This window comes from Anopheles cruzii, chromosome 3 (genome assembly GCF_943734635.1).
Source record: "Anopheles cruzii chromosome 3, idAnoCruzAS_RS32_06, whole genome shotgun sequence".
Taxonomy (NCBI): Eukaryota; Metazoa; Arthropoda; class Insecta; order Diptera; family Culicidae; genus Anopheles; species Anopheles cruzii.
The window spans coordinates 53,951,541-53,965,802 of record NC_069145.1 but is presented as its reverse complement, the minus strand read 5'-3'; the positions used below and the strand labels follow the sequence as shown (position 1 = coordinate 53,965,802).

At 45.9% G+C, this 14,262-nt stretch overlaps 5 protein-coding genes across 8 annotated transcripts; 2 read left to right on the top strand and 3 right to left on the bottom strand.

The window, feature by feature from the left end:
* Window positions 1-569: 569 nt before the first annotated feature.
* Window positions 570-2,765, bottom strand: LOC128271730 (COP9 signalosome complex subunit 2). Of its 4 annotated transcripts, none has more exons than XR_008269234.1 (5): window positions 2,627-2,765; window positions 2,115-2,435; window positions 1,236-2,050; window positions 877-1,166; window positions 570-808 (listed from the first exon to the last, which is right to left on the bottom strand). XR_008269234.1 is itself a non-coding variant. In XM_053009353.1 (4 exons), exons 1-4 carry the CDS (start codon window positions 2,681-2,683, stop codon window positions 1,022-1,024), a joined length of 1,338 nt encoding a protein of 445 aa, XP_052865313.1. In that variant the 5' UTR covers window positions 2,684-2,765; the 3' UTR covers window positions 570-1,021. The 4 variants fall into 4 exon arrangements, 1 of the variants encoding a protein (XP_052865313.1); XR_008269233.1 differs by having other exon boundaries at window positions 570-820; window positions 882-1,166; XR_008269235.1 differs by having other exon boundaries at window positions 882-1,166.
* A 429-nt stretch (window positions 2,766-3,194) lies between these two features.
* Window positions 3,195-4,042, top strand: LOC128271340 (BLOC-1-related complex subunit 8 homolog). Its single transcript, XM_053008813.1, has 3 exons — window positions 3,195-3,258; window positions 3,330-3,507; window positions 3,575-4,042. Exons 1-3 carry the CDS (start codon window positions 3,213-3,215, stop codon window positions 3,918-3,920), a joined length of 570 nt encoding a protein of 189 aa, XP_052864773.1. The 5' UTR covers window positions 3,195-3,212; the 3' UTR covers window positions 3,921-4,042.
* LOC128271339 (probable ATP-dependent RNA helicase pitchoune) lies at window positions 3,972-6,344 on the bottom strand. Its single transcript, XM_053008812.1, has 5 exons — window positions 6,198-6,344; window positions 5,961-6,092; window positions 5,209-5,892; window positions 4,830-5,131; window positions 3,972-4,754 (listed from the first exon to the last, which is right to left on the bottom strand). Exons 1-5 carry the CDS (start codon window positions 6,259-6,261, stop codon window positions 4,101-4,103), a joined length of 1,836 nt encoding a protein of 611 aa, XP_052864772.1. The 5' UTR covers window positions 6,262-6,344; the 3' UTR covers window positions 3,972-4,100.
* A 395-nt stretch (window positions 6,345-6,739) lies between these two features.
* LOC128272532 (short-chain specific acyl-CoA dehydrogenase, mitochondrial-like) lies at window positions 6,740-8,336 on the top strand. The gene is made up of 2 exons (XM_053010357.1): window positions 6,740-6,884; window positions 6,953-8,336. Exons 1-2 carry the CDS (start codon window positions 6,863-6,865, stop codon window positions 8,143-8,145), a joined length of 1,215 nt encoding a protein of 404 aa, XP_052866317.1. The 5' UTR covers window positions 6,740-6,862; the 3' UTR covers window positions 8,146-8,336.
* Window positions 8,337-8,802: 466 nt separating this feature from the next.
* On the bottom strand, window positions 8,803-11,114 carry LOC128272694 (glycine--tRNA ligase). The gene is made up of 4 exons (XM_053010559.1): window positions 11,040-11,114; window positions 9,297-10,977; window positions 9,021-9,208; window positions 8,803-8,961 (listed from the first exon to the last, which is right to left on the bottom strand). Exons 1-4 carry the CDS (start codon window positions 11,097-11,099, stop codon window positions 8,851-8,853), a joined length of 2,040 nt encoding a protein of 679 aa, XP_052866519.1. The 5' UTR covers window positions 11,100-11,114; the 3' UTR covers window positions 8,803-8,850.
* Between the last annotated feature and the right edge of the window lie 3,148 nt (window positions 11,115-14,262).

Below are 14,262 nucleotides of genomic sequence, written 5' to 3'. Positions count from 1 at the left end.
CTTGCTACCCGCTAACCTTGCTAATCACGTTTATCAAGATCAGCCACGGAAACGCTCGACACACGCACTGCAACACTGCAACTAAAATGCATGTGCAACTCAGCCAGCGATAGAGCTGCCGATTGGGTTATTGGCCAACCACCTTAGATGACCCCACCGCTGACCTTTTCTGGTTGAGACATACACCCGTTCGACCCGTTCTTTTTGTCTCGTTCCTCGTTACGCTGTTCTTCAAGTTTCGCTTCATTTAGCGACGATTTACAAAAACCAAGCATTGCGCAAATGGATGTTTCGACATCCGATGCCTCCACATCTCCTATAGTGTTCCACGGGGGGTTTCAAGCACTGATCGATGCATTTTTTCGGTAGAAATGATGTGTCGGAGAAGTTCCAGGCATAGTATCAAAAATGAACCCATCACTCTTGATAGTTTGTTCCTGTAAGATCCTAAGTTTCTGATGGTGCAAGATATATATTGCGGTCTGAATGAACATTGAAGAACATTGATCACACCTTACCCCCTTTTATTTCCGTAACGAGTAAGTATCACGTTTCGTAACAAATGAGCATTCGTTTTCGGGTTTATTTTCCACATATTGTTCAGTACAATCTCACAACCCCGCTACCGTTCACTTTTCATTTGTGTGAATATTTTGCTTATCAAAAGTGCCAGTACTAAGCCCATTTCGGTTCCCGGTGTCTTGACTCCGCATAGCGATTGACGCACTTCACGAAACAGATGTAATTTTTATGTCACGATGCTCTACCAAGGATCAACCAACTCATTCCCCACCAAACGCGCCGACCCCTAAAAGGATACCTTAGACAGGGAAAGATTAGCACTGCAGTGAAGGGGCTCAACTACTCTAGTCAGACCTTACAATCTCTTTTCCAATCTTCCGTAATCTCCCTTTAACCACTTCAACGACATTTCCGCATTCTCTTCCGTTGTCGGTGCCCACTAGACTCGGCCATGTTGGAGGCTGCTCGAGGTGTTCTCGCTCGCTGTCTGACCACGTCTTTAAGCCATCTTGTTAATGATGGCAGCTTGCACGGAACCGATCTGGTTGGACCATTTTTCAATGGCGCTGTCACGTTCACCACTGCGCGCCTCTTTGTTCAGCTCCAGCACCTGGTTTACTTGATCAATCCGACCTTGAATGGTACTTTAATAGGATAGGAAAGGAAAGTATTAGAGACCTTCACAATACGCACAGATAGTGATCAATTCTTACTTGTCCAGAATGCAGGAAACGAGCAAACTTTCCACTTCCGCCGGATCGATGTTGAGCTCGTTGGAGATAAACGGGATGGTAATCTTCGTGTACGGGCGTATCAATTTGATCAGCACCTGAGTGCGAATGTTGCGCAGGAGATCCTCGATATGCTCCCGAATGAACTGGTCGGCCATAATGTTGTTACGGTTGTTGCGCAAAATCGACTCAAACTCCATGATGTCGTTATTCTGGTACGCCGTCACCAGGTTCGTCATGGCGAGAATTTCCGGATCGTTCTTGTACGGTTTCGCTTCCTGCGAGTCGAAGGGATTGATGCCGGATCTCATCAGCATATTGGCGAGCACCAAATACTTAAGGCAGGTGGTACGTCGAGAAGAGCCTGATTCGTCGTAGTTCTTGAACGCCTCGAAAAAGTCCGTGTGCGCCTTCTCGAACTCGTCCTCGCGCAAGTGCATCTTTCCGCCACACTCGCGGATGACCCCCATAATCAGCGGGTGCGGGATAGCGGATTTGATGTGCAGCGATTGCTCGTACAGGGCCTTCAGCTTCTTATTGTTCTTTTGAACAGTGTACATCTGGATCTCGAGAGCGTAGATTTCGAGAAGTTGCGTCCCCTTCTTCAGATCGTCCTCACCGTCGTCGGTCTGGCAGGATTGGTGTAGCTGTTTCAAGATTCGCTGCAGCTTCGTGAAATCATTGCGATCAAAGTACAGCTTGCCCAGCTTGGTGTTGGTTTTGAACCACAGTCGATCATTCTTCGCATCTTTCAGAGCCTCTAGCGTTGTTTCATAAAAGTTCTGAAGCAATTCCATCTGGGCACAAAAAACAAACGGTTTAAATAAAACATCTTACGACAAGCACTTTGAAAGGACCTACATTCCTAGATGTCGAAATGTAATCCAGTATCGAGTTGATTGATTTTTCCGAGTGGTTCCGGGTAACTGCACTCTTTATGTAGGTCAGCAACTGTTTGTAGCGAGCCATCATCTCCGGGTAGTTCTGCAGCTTAAAGTTCAGTTTGATCATCTGCTTCAGTGCCTTAAAGCCCCATTCGCCTTTCTCGCCATTTTCCAAGTCCAGCACCTTCTGGAAGGATTTCAACGCGTCTTGCGGTGCCTCTTCTTTCAACGCTTTGCTATTGTAGTACTGGTTTTCGAGATCGACATCCGGTTCCGAATTGCTGTCTTCCGAATATTCCTGAAAGGCAAAATAGCACATACCCCTTTTCATGTTGACATTTGACCACGAACAAACTTAAAATGCAGACTGCTTTGAGACTATCGCGTGTCTCGTCTGCTTCATCGGCAGGCACAGCTTCAGTTTCCCTCATAGGCTACTAGAATATCGTAGCGCCAAATAAACCGAAAGTTGCACTGCAAATAACTTACCAATCCGTAATCATCATCATCGTCGTCACACATAAAATCATCGTCGATATCCGACATAGCGACGATTGAATTCCTCTTTTAGCAGTTCCTAGCCACTAGTCTCTAGCCCTCGGCTAACCAATCTACGGCTAAAACAACGCAAAATACAGATCACAAGCAGCAAGTCTGCCGAAATTTCGCAATTCCCAGCCTTCGGGAGAAAGAATAGCAAAGAATCGCGTTCGTTTTCAGCGGGATATGTCACCGGTGACAGCAAGAATCGTGCTTTGACCAAAACTGACAACCAAATGTCATGACTGGAAAAAATGTTCCGACAAATTTATTCATCAGGGGTTGTTTATTCATAAACAATTAGTGTGTGTTGCGTAAAAAATATTTACTCAGTTTTCCAGTATTTGTAGGTACAGTAAAATAAAACATTAGTACCGTACGTAGAGTTTTAGCTTAAACAATGGAATTATGTCACTGTCCTACCCACTTGAATTACTTTGTTTGTCCGACAAAGACTCGAACGTCACTTTTTGTATAATTTGTCAACAAACTGTGTTTTCGTTCTCAACACCAAAAACATTCGTACCGTCTAAAAATGTCCCACGTTCACGACCCCGAATTGCAAGCAAAAGTAAAGAAAAGTAAGCGAACTTCTAGATTCAGCGTCACCTGCCACGTTCCCCATCGTTACAACTTCTTTTTGTAATTACAGCCACCGAGAAAATATCAGAAAACATGCACATAATAGCCAACGAGCCGAGTCTTGCATTTTTTCGCATTCAGGAACACGTACGGAAGGTTATCCCGCTAATTGTGGACCGTCGAGCGGAAGTTGTACAACTGCAGCACGATTTGCAGGGTAAATGCTACGACATGGAGTACGCCATCAGGTAGATAATCAGCACCATCAAACACAGAATCACTTCATTATCCTTACCCTTACCCTTTTTTTGCAAGTGCGGTGAAGGAAATAGAGACAGCCGATGAGTCTTTAAAAAATGTACAAGAGCTGCTGAAGAATGCCATATTTCTGAAACAACAACTAAAGTACGTGGAATCGAGACGCCCGAAAAAGGATAGCAACAGTTCGGTGTACAAACGGCTGTCGGCACATATTACGCTCGATTTACCCGACCTAACCGATCTGTCCGGAGTGGTGCGCGAAACTACTAACCGAGTTGAACATATGATGTCGCAAGCACGCAACTCAAACAGCAACATCCACAACAATACGACCGGAACCACGAATGGTGCGACCAGTGGACCGCAGGAATTGCAAAGATCGTACACCACACTCCACTGATGAGAAGTCGTCGGTTGCCTATTCCATTTGGAATGCTGTTCGATTCCATTTATTTATCAAGCTGTGATTGCTCGTTCTTAACATAAGCTTCATTAGTTATTAAAACATGAATTATAATTATGTTCAAATGAAGCAGTACAATTATTTATTCATCTCTATATGAGGGGTTAACGTAGCAAACTACTCGTACTTAATTTTCTTCAGCTGCTTCCGATCAGTTATGTGCGTAACCTTCAAATTGTCGCGCTTGGTCTTGTTGAAGTCCTTGAAGTGTCCCATGCCACGGTTGCCCGCTCGCCGTTCGGAGCTTTGAATGCCTCTGAAGCTCTTGCCAAAGTCTACGTAAGGTGGTTGCGTGAAACCAAAGTTTTTCGCCACCTGCACCAGGTCCATGTTACCAAGATTAAATACATCCTTCATGTGGTGTCCTTCATACGATCGCACGTACGACTTGAACGCTAGTTTGCCCGACTGGTTGAGGAAATAGTTCTTCGAAAGTAAATTTTCCAGCTGCAGCTGAATGTCGGCAATCTTGTTCCAGGAAAACTCAAACTCATTCAACGGTACTTTGGCCTGCTTTAGATACTTGAGAAAGCCGAGCTCCTGTGGCCGTAAAATCAGTAGCGCGTGGCCACACAAATTTTCGCCTCGAGCTGTGCGACCGACACGGTGAATGTACTCCTTCGTATCGTTTGGTGGATCGTACTGCACTATCCAATCCACAGCCGGAATGTCCAGGCCGCGTGCAGCTACGTCCGTGCAGAGCAAAATTCCGGATTCTGCGTTGCAGAACTGGAAAAACACCGAAGTACGCTTGGCCTGTTTTTGCTTACCCTATCAAGGAATAGAAGAGAACAGTGAATGCGTAAAGATGTAGTCTAATCCTAAGCTACGACGACCATTTCTTACATGAATCGATTGAACCGGGAGATCGATGTAGTTGAACAGCTCGTGATGGTACTTCACAGATAGACAGGACGAGAAGAAAACCATAACCTTCTTCTTGCGATTTTTCTTCAGGAAAGTAAAAAGAACGAGCAGTCGCTTCTCGGATGGGCACACAATGTAACCCTGCTCTAGACCAGTGACGGTCGCTTCCGCCTTGTGATCGTCCACTCCGACATAAATCGGTTCCGATTTGAGAGCTAAACGACCAAGCTCATCCATACGAGAGGATTGCGTAGCCGAGAAGAGTAATGTTTGACGTTTTTCTAATGGGAAGATCAAATACGACGATAGATCAAATTGAGCTTATTTTTCTTGCCACCATGCATCCACATTTACTTACTCGGCAAAATGCTTATGATCTGCTTTAAATCCTCCTCGAATCCAATCTCCAAAATTCGATCACACTCGTCGATGATCAAGCACTGCAAATTCTTGAACAGAAAGTTTGGTGTGGATTTCAGATGATCAAGCAGCCGACCCGGCGTGGCCACAATAATATTTAACCCTTTGCCGAGCTTCTCGTTCTCTGTATGTCGACTGGCACCACCCATCAGAAGGCCGTAAGTCTGATGGTGATGTGCCATCAACTCTTTCAGCACACCAAATATCTGCATAGCGAGTTCTCGCGTTGGTGAGATAATGATGGCGCCGGCACCGTTGCGGGGTTTAAAACGTAACTTGTGGATCAACTCGACGGCCGGAATGAGAAAAGCTAACGTTTTGCCACTGCCTGTTTTGGCTGACCCGACAAGATCTCTTCCCTCCAGCAGCGGTGGAATCGACTTGGCCTGGATTTCGGTCATCTTCGTGAAGCCCATCTCTGCAATGGCTCGCAGGGTATTGTCCGACACTTTACCCTCCAGCGATTTGAACTCTTGATTTCCGAGCAGAACTTCGTACGCTGTGCTCGACATTGGCATTTGTTGCTCCATTGTATCCTCCGTCTGATCCTCGTTGTCGGAATCATCGAGCCCCTCCTCATTATCTTCATCCTCATCGTCACTGTCCTTCGGACGCTTCACTCCTAAAACAAAATGATACACCTTCCAATGATCTCTAGCGTCCTTTGCAAGTTTCATCGGTCTGGCTTACCTCGTCCCACCACCATAGGTTGATCTTCCGGTACTTCCTCGGCACGTTTCACCTTCTTTTTCTGGGTACGTTTGCCCGCACCAGTTCGAGTCTCATCCAATTCGTAGTTCTCTTCTAACCCTTCCACCGACACTGGAAAATCGAATCAAAACCAAAAGTATCATAAATAAGACACGCGTTTCACAACTGTACCTGCCACAACTGCGTAGCATCACTGACCCCGTCTCCCCGTCTTACCTTGTCCCTTTTTCACGCTTCCATTCAAGATGGGCGAAGATTTTACTTTCGTTTTCTTCCCCATCGTGAGAGTAATGGACCAAATCAATTAACAATGATTGAAAAGTTGGAAATTCGATTCGCTTTTCTAGAAACTCCGTACACGTGCGGCGATTGTGTTGATTCTTGTTTGACAGAAACCGAAATGTCCTATGAAGTAATGAAGTATGTGAATTAAACTTTTACGTTTATGACGTTTAGTTAAGGCTTCAAAAAATTTGGACGTTGCTTCTTTCTGTTTTCTCACAAAATAAATGTATTGGGAAAGCTACTTTTTATACATATTCTATATTTATTATTCATTAATTACGACTAATAGCAAACAGGTGAATAAATACCAATTCTTCGCGTCCTCCGAATATATTTCGTTTGGCGCACCGAATTACTCGATTGAACAAAAACCACTAGGCACTCTTCGTAGAATCGCGTGATCAGTTGCATTGTAAACAAATATTGACCACATTCTTCCACGCGCATAACTGAGACGCGTAATGCTGCTTTAGAGTATTCATTTACATTTCCTCATTAAAATGCTAAACGGGCCAGAGGTGATATTTACCGAAACTACGTTGCTCGTTCATTGTGATAAAATTGATTTCTTGCGGACACAAGCACGATAAGCAGCCATGTTTAACAGATTTCTAGCGGGTACGTTGATCATATCATATGATAAAGATTCATGTACGTTGTGATAAGAGGACTGTTTATTTTCACAGCGCCATGCAATCGCAGGATAATTTTGCGGCAGTTCAGCATTGTGGAGCTTTCTAGCGAGCATCGAGATCTTCAGCATAAATGCCGTCAGTTTAGTGATCGCGAACTAAAACCGGCGGCTAGTGATATCGATCGCAGCGGAATGTTTCCCGCCCAGCACATTGCAAAATTGGCCGAAATGGGTTTAATGCGTGTCACAGTAAGCCCCTCTTACGGCGGTTCTGGGCTGGACATGCTTTCACTTTCGCTAGTCGTTGAAGAACTTTCGCGCGGATGCGGAAGCACGGGTTCAATTGTGTCAATCCATAACTGTCTGTACGCCAATATGTTGGATCGTCTTGGATCCGACGATCAACGAGAGCGGTTTTTCAACAAATATTCCGCCCAAAGTATAGGCGCTTTTGCCCTTAGCGAGACCGAGGCGGGTTCGGATGTTGCGGCGATGACAACTCGCGCCACGCAGACATCCGATGGTAGTTGGCTACTTAATGGCACCAAAGCCTGGGTCACGTCGGGTGTGGAAGCGGTAGGCGGAATAGTTTTCGCCACCGTCGATCCGTCGCAAAAGTACAAAGGAATTACCGCTTTTTTGGTGGACTTTGACGAGGGTAAGTTGGAAGGACTGACTCGCGGACGGCCTGAAGATAAACTGGGAATACGTGGTTCTTCCACCTGTGACCTTCACATGGAAAACGTGAGAGTTTCGGAGGGCGATGTGCTTGGTGCGGTCGGTAACGGAATGCGTATTGCTATGGAGCAATTGGACCGAGCTCGCATCGGTATAGCCTCACAGGCAGTCGGAATTGGCCAAGCGGCATTAGAAGCGGCCGTAGCATACGCAAAGCAGCGGAAAGCTTTTGGTGGAACGCTAGTCGATTTACCGGCTGTGCAAACGAGAATCGCCGAAATGGCCACACGGGTTGAAGTCGCTCGCTTGTTGGTTCGAAAGGCGGCCACTGAGGTAGACCGAGGCCAACGCGCAACAAAGTCTTGCTCCATGGCCAAGTGGGTAGCTGGAGAGACGGCTACGTTTGCTGCGCACAGCTGCCAGCAGATTATGGGAGGAATGGGATACGTTAAGGACCTACCAGCGGAACGATTGTATCGGGATGCGCGTATTACAGAGATATATGGCGGTGTAACCGACGTACAGAAAACGATTGTTGCGGATGCAATTATTAAGGAACTTTCGTGATTGTTCAGAAACGAGGTGACGAAATAACTTTGCGATTGGGTATATAGAAAACATAATTTGATTATGTTCACAAAATAAGTGTTATTAAGGCTGGTGGTGAAAACCTCAAAGGTAACAATCATATTTTTCTAGACTCTTTTACAATAAAAAATGTACACCAGAAATACATATTTACTAAGTTTGACAAACCATGGAACACGTTGATAATTGATATATTTGGTCGATCTACCTTTAATAATTCTCTGAAAATTATTTTTCAAGTAGTCTTACGTTTTGTAATTGGGTTCAATTTTTTTCATTTGAATTATTGCTTCAATCATATTTATCCTAGTTTATATTTATGTAGATACTGAAACACCAACCTATGTGTAGTACCCTGGGTTCGATTCCCGGTACGGGAAAAACCCTTTTTTACAAAAAACTGTTTACCTGCTTCATGCGTTGTCACTCAATTCAATCGCTTTTTCTTAAATAATCATATTACCAGACACCCGAATATTTCAATGATTTTATCAGCAAGATTCGAATAACTTTATTGTGGTGCTTTAAATGCAAATTAAAACCACAGTTGCAGAAACTGTTTAAGCGTTCCGAAACAGACAGTACAGATGAAACGCAATACGAAATGCATTTTAAAAAGAAAACACAGCATGCGATCATTTAGTGTGAGTCTAGAGGTCTTTTAGAAGCCAATCTCTTCACGCACTACTTGGCAGACGATTCCTGCTGCTCGAAGCGTGGATATTTCGCGTCTATCTGAGCCCAACTGGTGCGTCCAAAAGCTAGATCGCGAACCGTGTCAGCTACTTCGTCCAACTGAAACAAAGTTCGAAGTTAGCACGCATTTCGTGAATTCGTTAACGTTGACCACTCACCGAAATCCGAACTTGCTTCATCGAATCACGTTCCCGAAGTGTAACTGTGTGCGGTTCCTTCAGTGTATCGAAATCGATCGTTACGCCATACGGAATAGCGATTTCATCCGTGCGAGCGTAACGCCGACCGATGGATCCGCTGGAATCGTCCACTTTATGTGAAATGTCAACGGAAGTTAGGGCCATCGCTAAAGAAGTGAAGAGAAAATGTACGGAAATCGTAATTAATAATTATGTTCCTATCATCAGGAAAGGTATTGTTTCGTATCAACCTACAGATCTTTTTAACAAACGGTGCAAATTCTGCGTTGTTGCTAAGTGGCAGCACTGAGCATTTCAGCGGTGCAACAACCGGCGGTAGCGAAAAGTAGCTCCGTTGCTCGTCCCCTTCGCGCAGCCGGAAGCTATGCTCTAACAGCGAATACATGATGCGTCCAATACCAAACGATGGCTCAATGACGCTCGGAGTGATTTCTTCTACGTGCACCGTTTTCGAGGTCGTCTTGACGGCGACCAGGTCGCCGGTCAGCTTCACATCGGCACCATTCACGCTCAACACATGTTCTCCGGAAGAGGCAAGATACGTTCCCATGGTTTGCACCTCCTGGAGACTGAGTTTAGCCAGTGCATCGGTGATGCTTTTTGCTTCCTTCTTGAACGCCTTTCCGATGGCCGCCTTATTTGGCACCACCTCCGTCACTTCGACCGTCTTAGGCGCCGGCAGCATCTTTTCAGCCACCAGCTTCACACCGGTAGCCTGCGTGTGCTGTGTCAAATCATAAGCGGACCGATCGGCACAACCAACACACTCGATCCATCCGTAACTAGTTAAGCACTCGGCATCCCAGCAGTCACACGCATAATGCGCCATCTCGTTACTCATATGCTGCCGGAACCGGAGACGGTCGGGCAGAATACCGACCCGGTGCATAAACTGCTGAATACGTGCCATAAAGTAGCCGAGTGTTTCATTCGCTACGAGCCCGGTGGCCACCGCGTCACCGATACGCACTGGTTCCGCACTCTTTCCGTCCATCTGGTTGCAGGCCGAATAGAGCGTCATGACCGTATCGGCCACGTTTTCAAACTTCGGGTGATTCTTCGCCTGCGGGTCGCAGAAATGCTCGATCTCACACATTGTAAATTCGCGCACTCGTATCAATCCTGAGCGGGGCGAGATTTCATTTCGAAAACTGTTGCCAATCTGCGCCGCAGCAAACGGTAGCCGGCCCTGATTGAACTCGAGCAATCGCTTAAAGTTTACGAAAATGCCCTGCGCCGTTTCGGGGCGTAAGAATCCCTTCACCAGCCCAGTCGGACCGATCTGCGTACCGAACATTAGATTAAACTCGATCGGTTCCGTTAACTCGTTGCCGGTGATCGGTGACTTCATATCGTACTTTCGCAGAATCGCCGCCATTTCAGCCTCCGTCATTCCGTCCAGTTTGATCACAATATCGACACACTCCTCCTTCAACTGCTCGCTGGCATCCTTTCCAGCGCAGAGCTTTTCGAGATGGTTTTTAATTAAGTGGTCCAGCCGGAAACATTCCCCAGTTTTCACGTCCTTCGTCATAAGATCAGCGAAGCGATCCACGTGCCCGGAAGCTTTCAGAACCGGCTCCGGAGTTAAGATGGAGCAGTCCACTTCGAGCATCTGCTCCTCGAGTACGAAAAACTGTCGCCACAGGTTGATCATATTGGACTTGAGAGCGCAGCCCATCGGCCCGAAATCGTACTGTCCCGTGATACCGCCGTAGATGGAGAAACTTTGGTCGTAGAAGAAGCGCCGCTTCAGCAAATCCTCCATCCGAGCCCTATTGAAGCTTGCCACCTGCGGCACGAGACTGAGCTCGCGATCTTCCAGCACCTTTTTACGCGCCTTTAGTTCATTCACCGCCTTTTTCACGTCGATTTCGGGAGCACCATCCGCCTTTAGCTTCCGCACCAAGTCTCCCTACGGTGAAGTGAGAATGGGGTCATTTATGTGACACATCGAATTCGGTCGTGTTGCTTTACCTGTTCCTTTACCGCTTCCCGCAACGGGGCCAGCACGGCTTCAATCTTCGGGTCGGCCATGCTCTCTAGTAACTGGAATCGGAGTTTCACGTCGCGGTGCTTTTTATTGGAGCCCCAATTGAATGGCTTTCTCGCTGGAACACTCTCACTGCTGCTGTGCTGTCGCCAATGGCGCAATCGATCGGTCACCGATTTATTTGGTGCTTTCGGATGATGAAATGTGGGTAACTTTTGCACCAGCGCACTGGCAAAACAACGAACGATGGTACTCTGGCAGGGAACAAGGGCGGCACTCGGTCTCGGTGTTCCTCGGCACGATGCGCCACGCACTAGTCTACTGAGGGAGTAGTAAAAAAGCTGAGTGGACATTTAGGGATTAATCCGCCACCGCTCGTTGGAATGATCGTCACCAGCACTAAGGAAGGGGGTCGAAAGTCTGGACGGCTATTGTAGATACCAATTAGTTGCTACGTTTTCGCATTTACCGGTACGTTTCTGAACAGATACGCCAGCAGAACGTGTTTTGGCTCCGGTCGTCAAATTTGACGTTCACAATGACAGTCACACAGCTACTTTTTTATGGCACGTAACGCATTGTTATGGCACGTAACGCATCAATGTAACGCCTTATGAGTGTAAAAAAAAGTTGTGGAAATTTCCAACCAATGAACTATTATTAAAACGTGTTATAGAGCACTTATCAGTCTATTGCTTTTCCCAAACTTAAATCGATATTGCTTTATTAAATAAATGATCAATCGCGATATCGTCATTAATGTTTTCTTCCATGATAAAACGATGAGCGATTTGATGGGAAATTTCCAAGCATTTCAACCATAACCTCACCCAACTCCAGTTCAGTTGGCACAAACTTTAATCCTAACGAAATTGTACAAATAATCCGCAACGTGACAAAAACCCACTTGGTTAATGAGCATAACAAACCAAAAGTAGAGCCTTATGGATTTAAAACAATTTACTATTCGCCTTCAACATTGAACACGGCTCCAAAAATTGATTGAGCGGCTGTTGGAAAGCGCTGATGTAATGAGTTTTAAATGCATGCAACAAAGTTTAATAATCATGTCTATTTTAGCATTGCATATGAGGTCACATACTTAAGATCACGCTTAAAATGGGTTCGTATTTCAGTGATTTCGGTCATTCTTTGAGCCGCGATCGAAAACGGTTAGAAGCTTTTAATCATCTTTTGTGGTTCTCCTATTGCTGTAAGTGACCACCCTGCGCCAGTACTCGGAGTGCCGAAGTAAGCATAATCCTCCAAATCACCGTAGAAATCGTACGTCGTCCGACGGAATCGCTGAGAACGGAGGGTGCAAAGTACATCGAACGAAATTTAGTAAACATGCCGAAAAAGTTTACTAAACAAAATAGAGAATATTTATAAACAACAATTTTCGAGCCGTATCAAGGCTCGGACCGGCCTGTGACTGAGGCATGGGCGTGCGAAGAAAATGTGATGATGGGCCATGCTAGTTGAACATAATTTAGCCGACACTCGTCGATGGCGTTGACAGTCTGTGGTTCACGTTCTTCCGCGGGCACGTGCTTCGTGCAATAAGTCGAGAAGCTCTGTTCGTTGTTGCAGTGATCGATGATCGTCGGTTTTGCAAATCGTGCCATATTTTACCTCTTATAAATTCATTTCCGATAGTCAGCGATCAAAAAGTTGTTGGATTTTGTCCAAGAACCTTGGCACCAGGAGCAGGTTGCTTTTTTTTGTCTTGGACATCAAAATGCATAATCCGAGTTGGGTCTTGGACAGCTATTTATGTTTTTATTTCTTTCCTTGGCTGTTTAGGCTAAACAAAAAACACACTACCAACCGTAGTAGCAGCAGGATGCTCGACACGATGGCTAATCTTCTTCTAACACCTTAGGACGTGTTTTGCATTTCTGCGACATTGGTGACTTCCGCTCGATTCGAAGCGCCTAGATCGGTATTAAGTGAAATACTGTTTCCACATTCAAAACAACACCGGCTTCAGACAGCGGATGATTCGGGGCGTTGGATAGACAAATGTTGTGGCGGGCCCAACCCGGCGACTGGTGAAGTGTATTTTTAATGCTTGCGGTTTTCGGCGGACAGGGGATTTGCTTGCCTCCTAAGGCATGTATGCATTTGTGAATTCGAGGAAATACCGAGAAACACTTTCTCCTTTCACTCAAGCACTATTGATTAATTAGACAAAATCAACAAAATCGTTTGGTCAACTTTTTATATATTCAATATCATAGTATAACGCTGACGAAAACTATGGAATCGGTAAGCACAATCGAGGATGAACATGTTCGTTCAGGCACGCACCACGCACACTAAATCATGATGTGCCGCCCATGGGTGATAGTCCTGTGGGTGTTAATGAGCCGCACCACTGACCACTGTGGCCAGTGTTTACAAACATGCTCTTATTTATATCGAAATTTTAATTTTATTGTGCAAGGAACACAACAAGCGCCAGTGGTCATCCCTGTTGGCCCTGTCCGCGGAGTTCACTGCGGTTCGAACCGGCCATTAGTTATCGTAGCTGTAAGATGTATAATGTGTCGCTAATGGCAACCTTTTTGAATCGTTTTCTTTTCAACGAACAGTGCCAAGGTGTTAGTTTGAGAAAATGGCATCTATGATTCTCAGCTCATTTTGTAGATTTTCAGGAATCTGCTGATGGATGGAGATCCCAGCAGTTCCTAACATTCAACCTCGGCCAGGCCGACACGTGCGCTGATCGCTGTGACAGCTTCCAGAGAAACTTGCTTTATGGTGTATCGGCGCCCAGCTTCCAGTGCATCGACTGCCTGATAACGAACGCTCTTATCAGATCGGATTTTTTCCTCTCACGCTACTACGCCTTATCACAAACTCCTTAAGCATCGGTTGAACATCCGTGATCGGTCCGTAATTAATGGCGTGTTTATAGTTTCTAGTCTGCCCAAACGGCCCCCGAGGCACCAAGCCGTACCAGTGCGATTAGTATCAAAAGGAGTATGTTTTTGCAGCAACAGGAACTGGTGCCGTTTTCCAATGTTTTTGCAAAACAGATTCTAAGTGCCGATTGCGGTGCATACACACGGTTCAAGGAACATCCCGACGTTGGCCGCCAGTGCCGACGGTCCACTTGAGGGTTGTTGGGTGGTCGTCCCGTTTTCCTGATTCAAATCGTCCCTACCCTTGGCCACGTTGTCGTTGGCTGAACTGTTTACG

Bases quoted from the DNA above. Each gene is read 5' to 3' on its own strand.
- LOC128271730 (XM_053009353.1), bottom strand. From the start codon at position 2,683: ATGTCGGATATCGACGATGATTTTATGTGTGACGACGATGATGATGAT. The intron at 2,436-2,626 runs GTAAGTTATTTG...TTTGCCTTTCAG, and splicing joins ATGATGATGATTACGGATTG to GAATATTCGGAAGACAGCAA. The intron at 1,167-1,235 runs GTAAGAATTGAT...ATCCTATTAAAG, and splicing joins GTTTCCTGCATTCTGGACAA to TACCATTCAAGGTCGGATTG.
- LOC128271340 (XM_053008813.1), top strand. From the start codon at position 3,213: ATGTCCCACGTTCACGACCCCGAATTGCAAGCAAAAGTAAAGAAAA. The intron at 3,259-3,329 runs GTAAGCGAACTT...TTGTAATTACAG, and splicing joins GCAAGCAAAAGTAAAGAAAA to CCACCGAGAAAATATCAGAA. The intron at 3,508-3,574 runs GTAGATAATCAG...TTTTTTTGCAAG, and splicing joins GACATGGAGTACGCCATCAG to TGCGGTGAAGGAAATAGAGA.
- LOC128271339 (XM_053008812.1), bottom strand. From the start codon at position 6,261: ATGGGGAAGAAAACGAAAGTAAAATCTTCGCCCATCTTGAATGGAAGC. The intron at 6,093-6,197 runs GTAAGACGGGGA...TCGATTTTCCAG, and splicing joins AAGCGTGAAAAAGGGACAAG to TGTCGGTGGAAGGGTTAGAA. The intron at 5,893-5,960 runs GTAAGCCAGACC...ATTTTGTTTTAG, and splicing joins ACCTATGGTGGTGGGACGAG to GAGTGAAGCGTCCGAAGGAC.
- LOC128272532 (XM_053010357.1), top strand. From the start codon at position 6,863: ATGTTTAACAGATTTCTAGCGG. The intron at 6,885-6,952 runs GTACGTTGATCA...TTATTTTCACAG, and splicing joins GTTTAACAGATTTCTAGCGG to CGCCATGCAATCGCAGGATA.
- LOC128272694 (XM_053010559.1), bottom strand. From the start codon at position 11,099: ATGGCCGACCCGAAGATTGAAGCCGTGCTGGCCCCGTTGCGGGAAGCG. The intron at 10,978-11,039 runs GTAAAGCAACAC...ACTTCACCGTAG, and splicing joins GGGAAGCGGTAAAGGAACAG to GGAGACTTGGTGCGGAAGCT. The intron at 9,209-9,296 runs GTAGGTTGATAC...TCACTTCTTTAG, and splicing joins ACCGTTTGTTAAAAAGATCT to CGATGGCCCTAACTTCCGTT.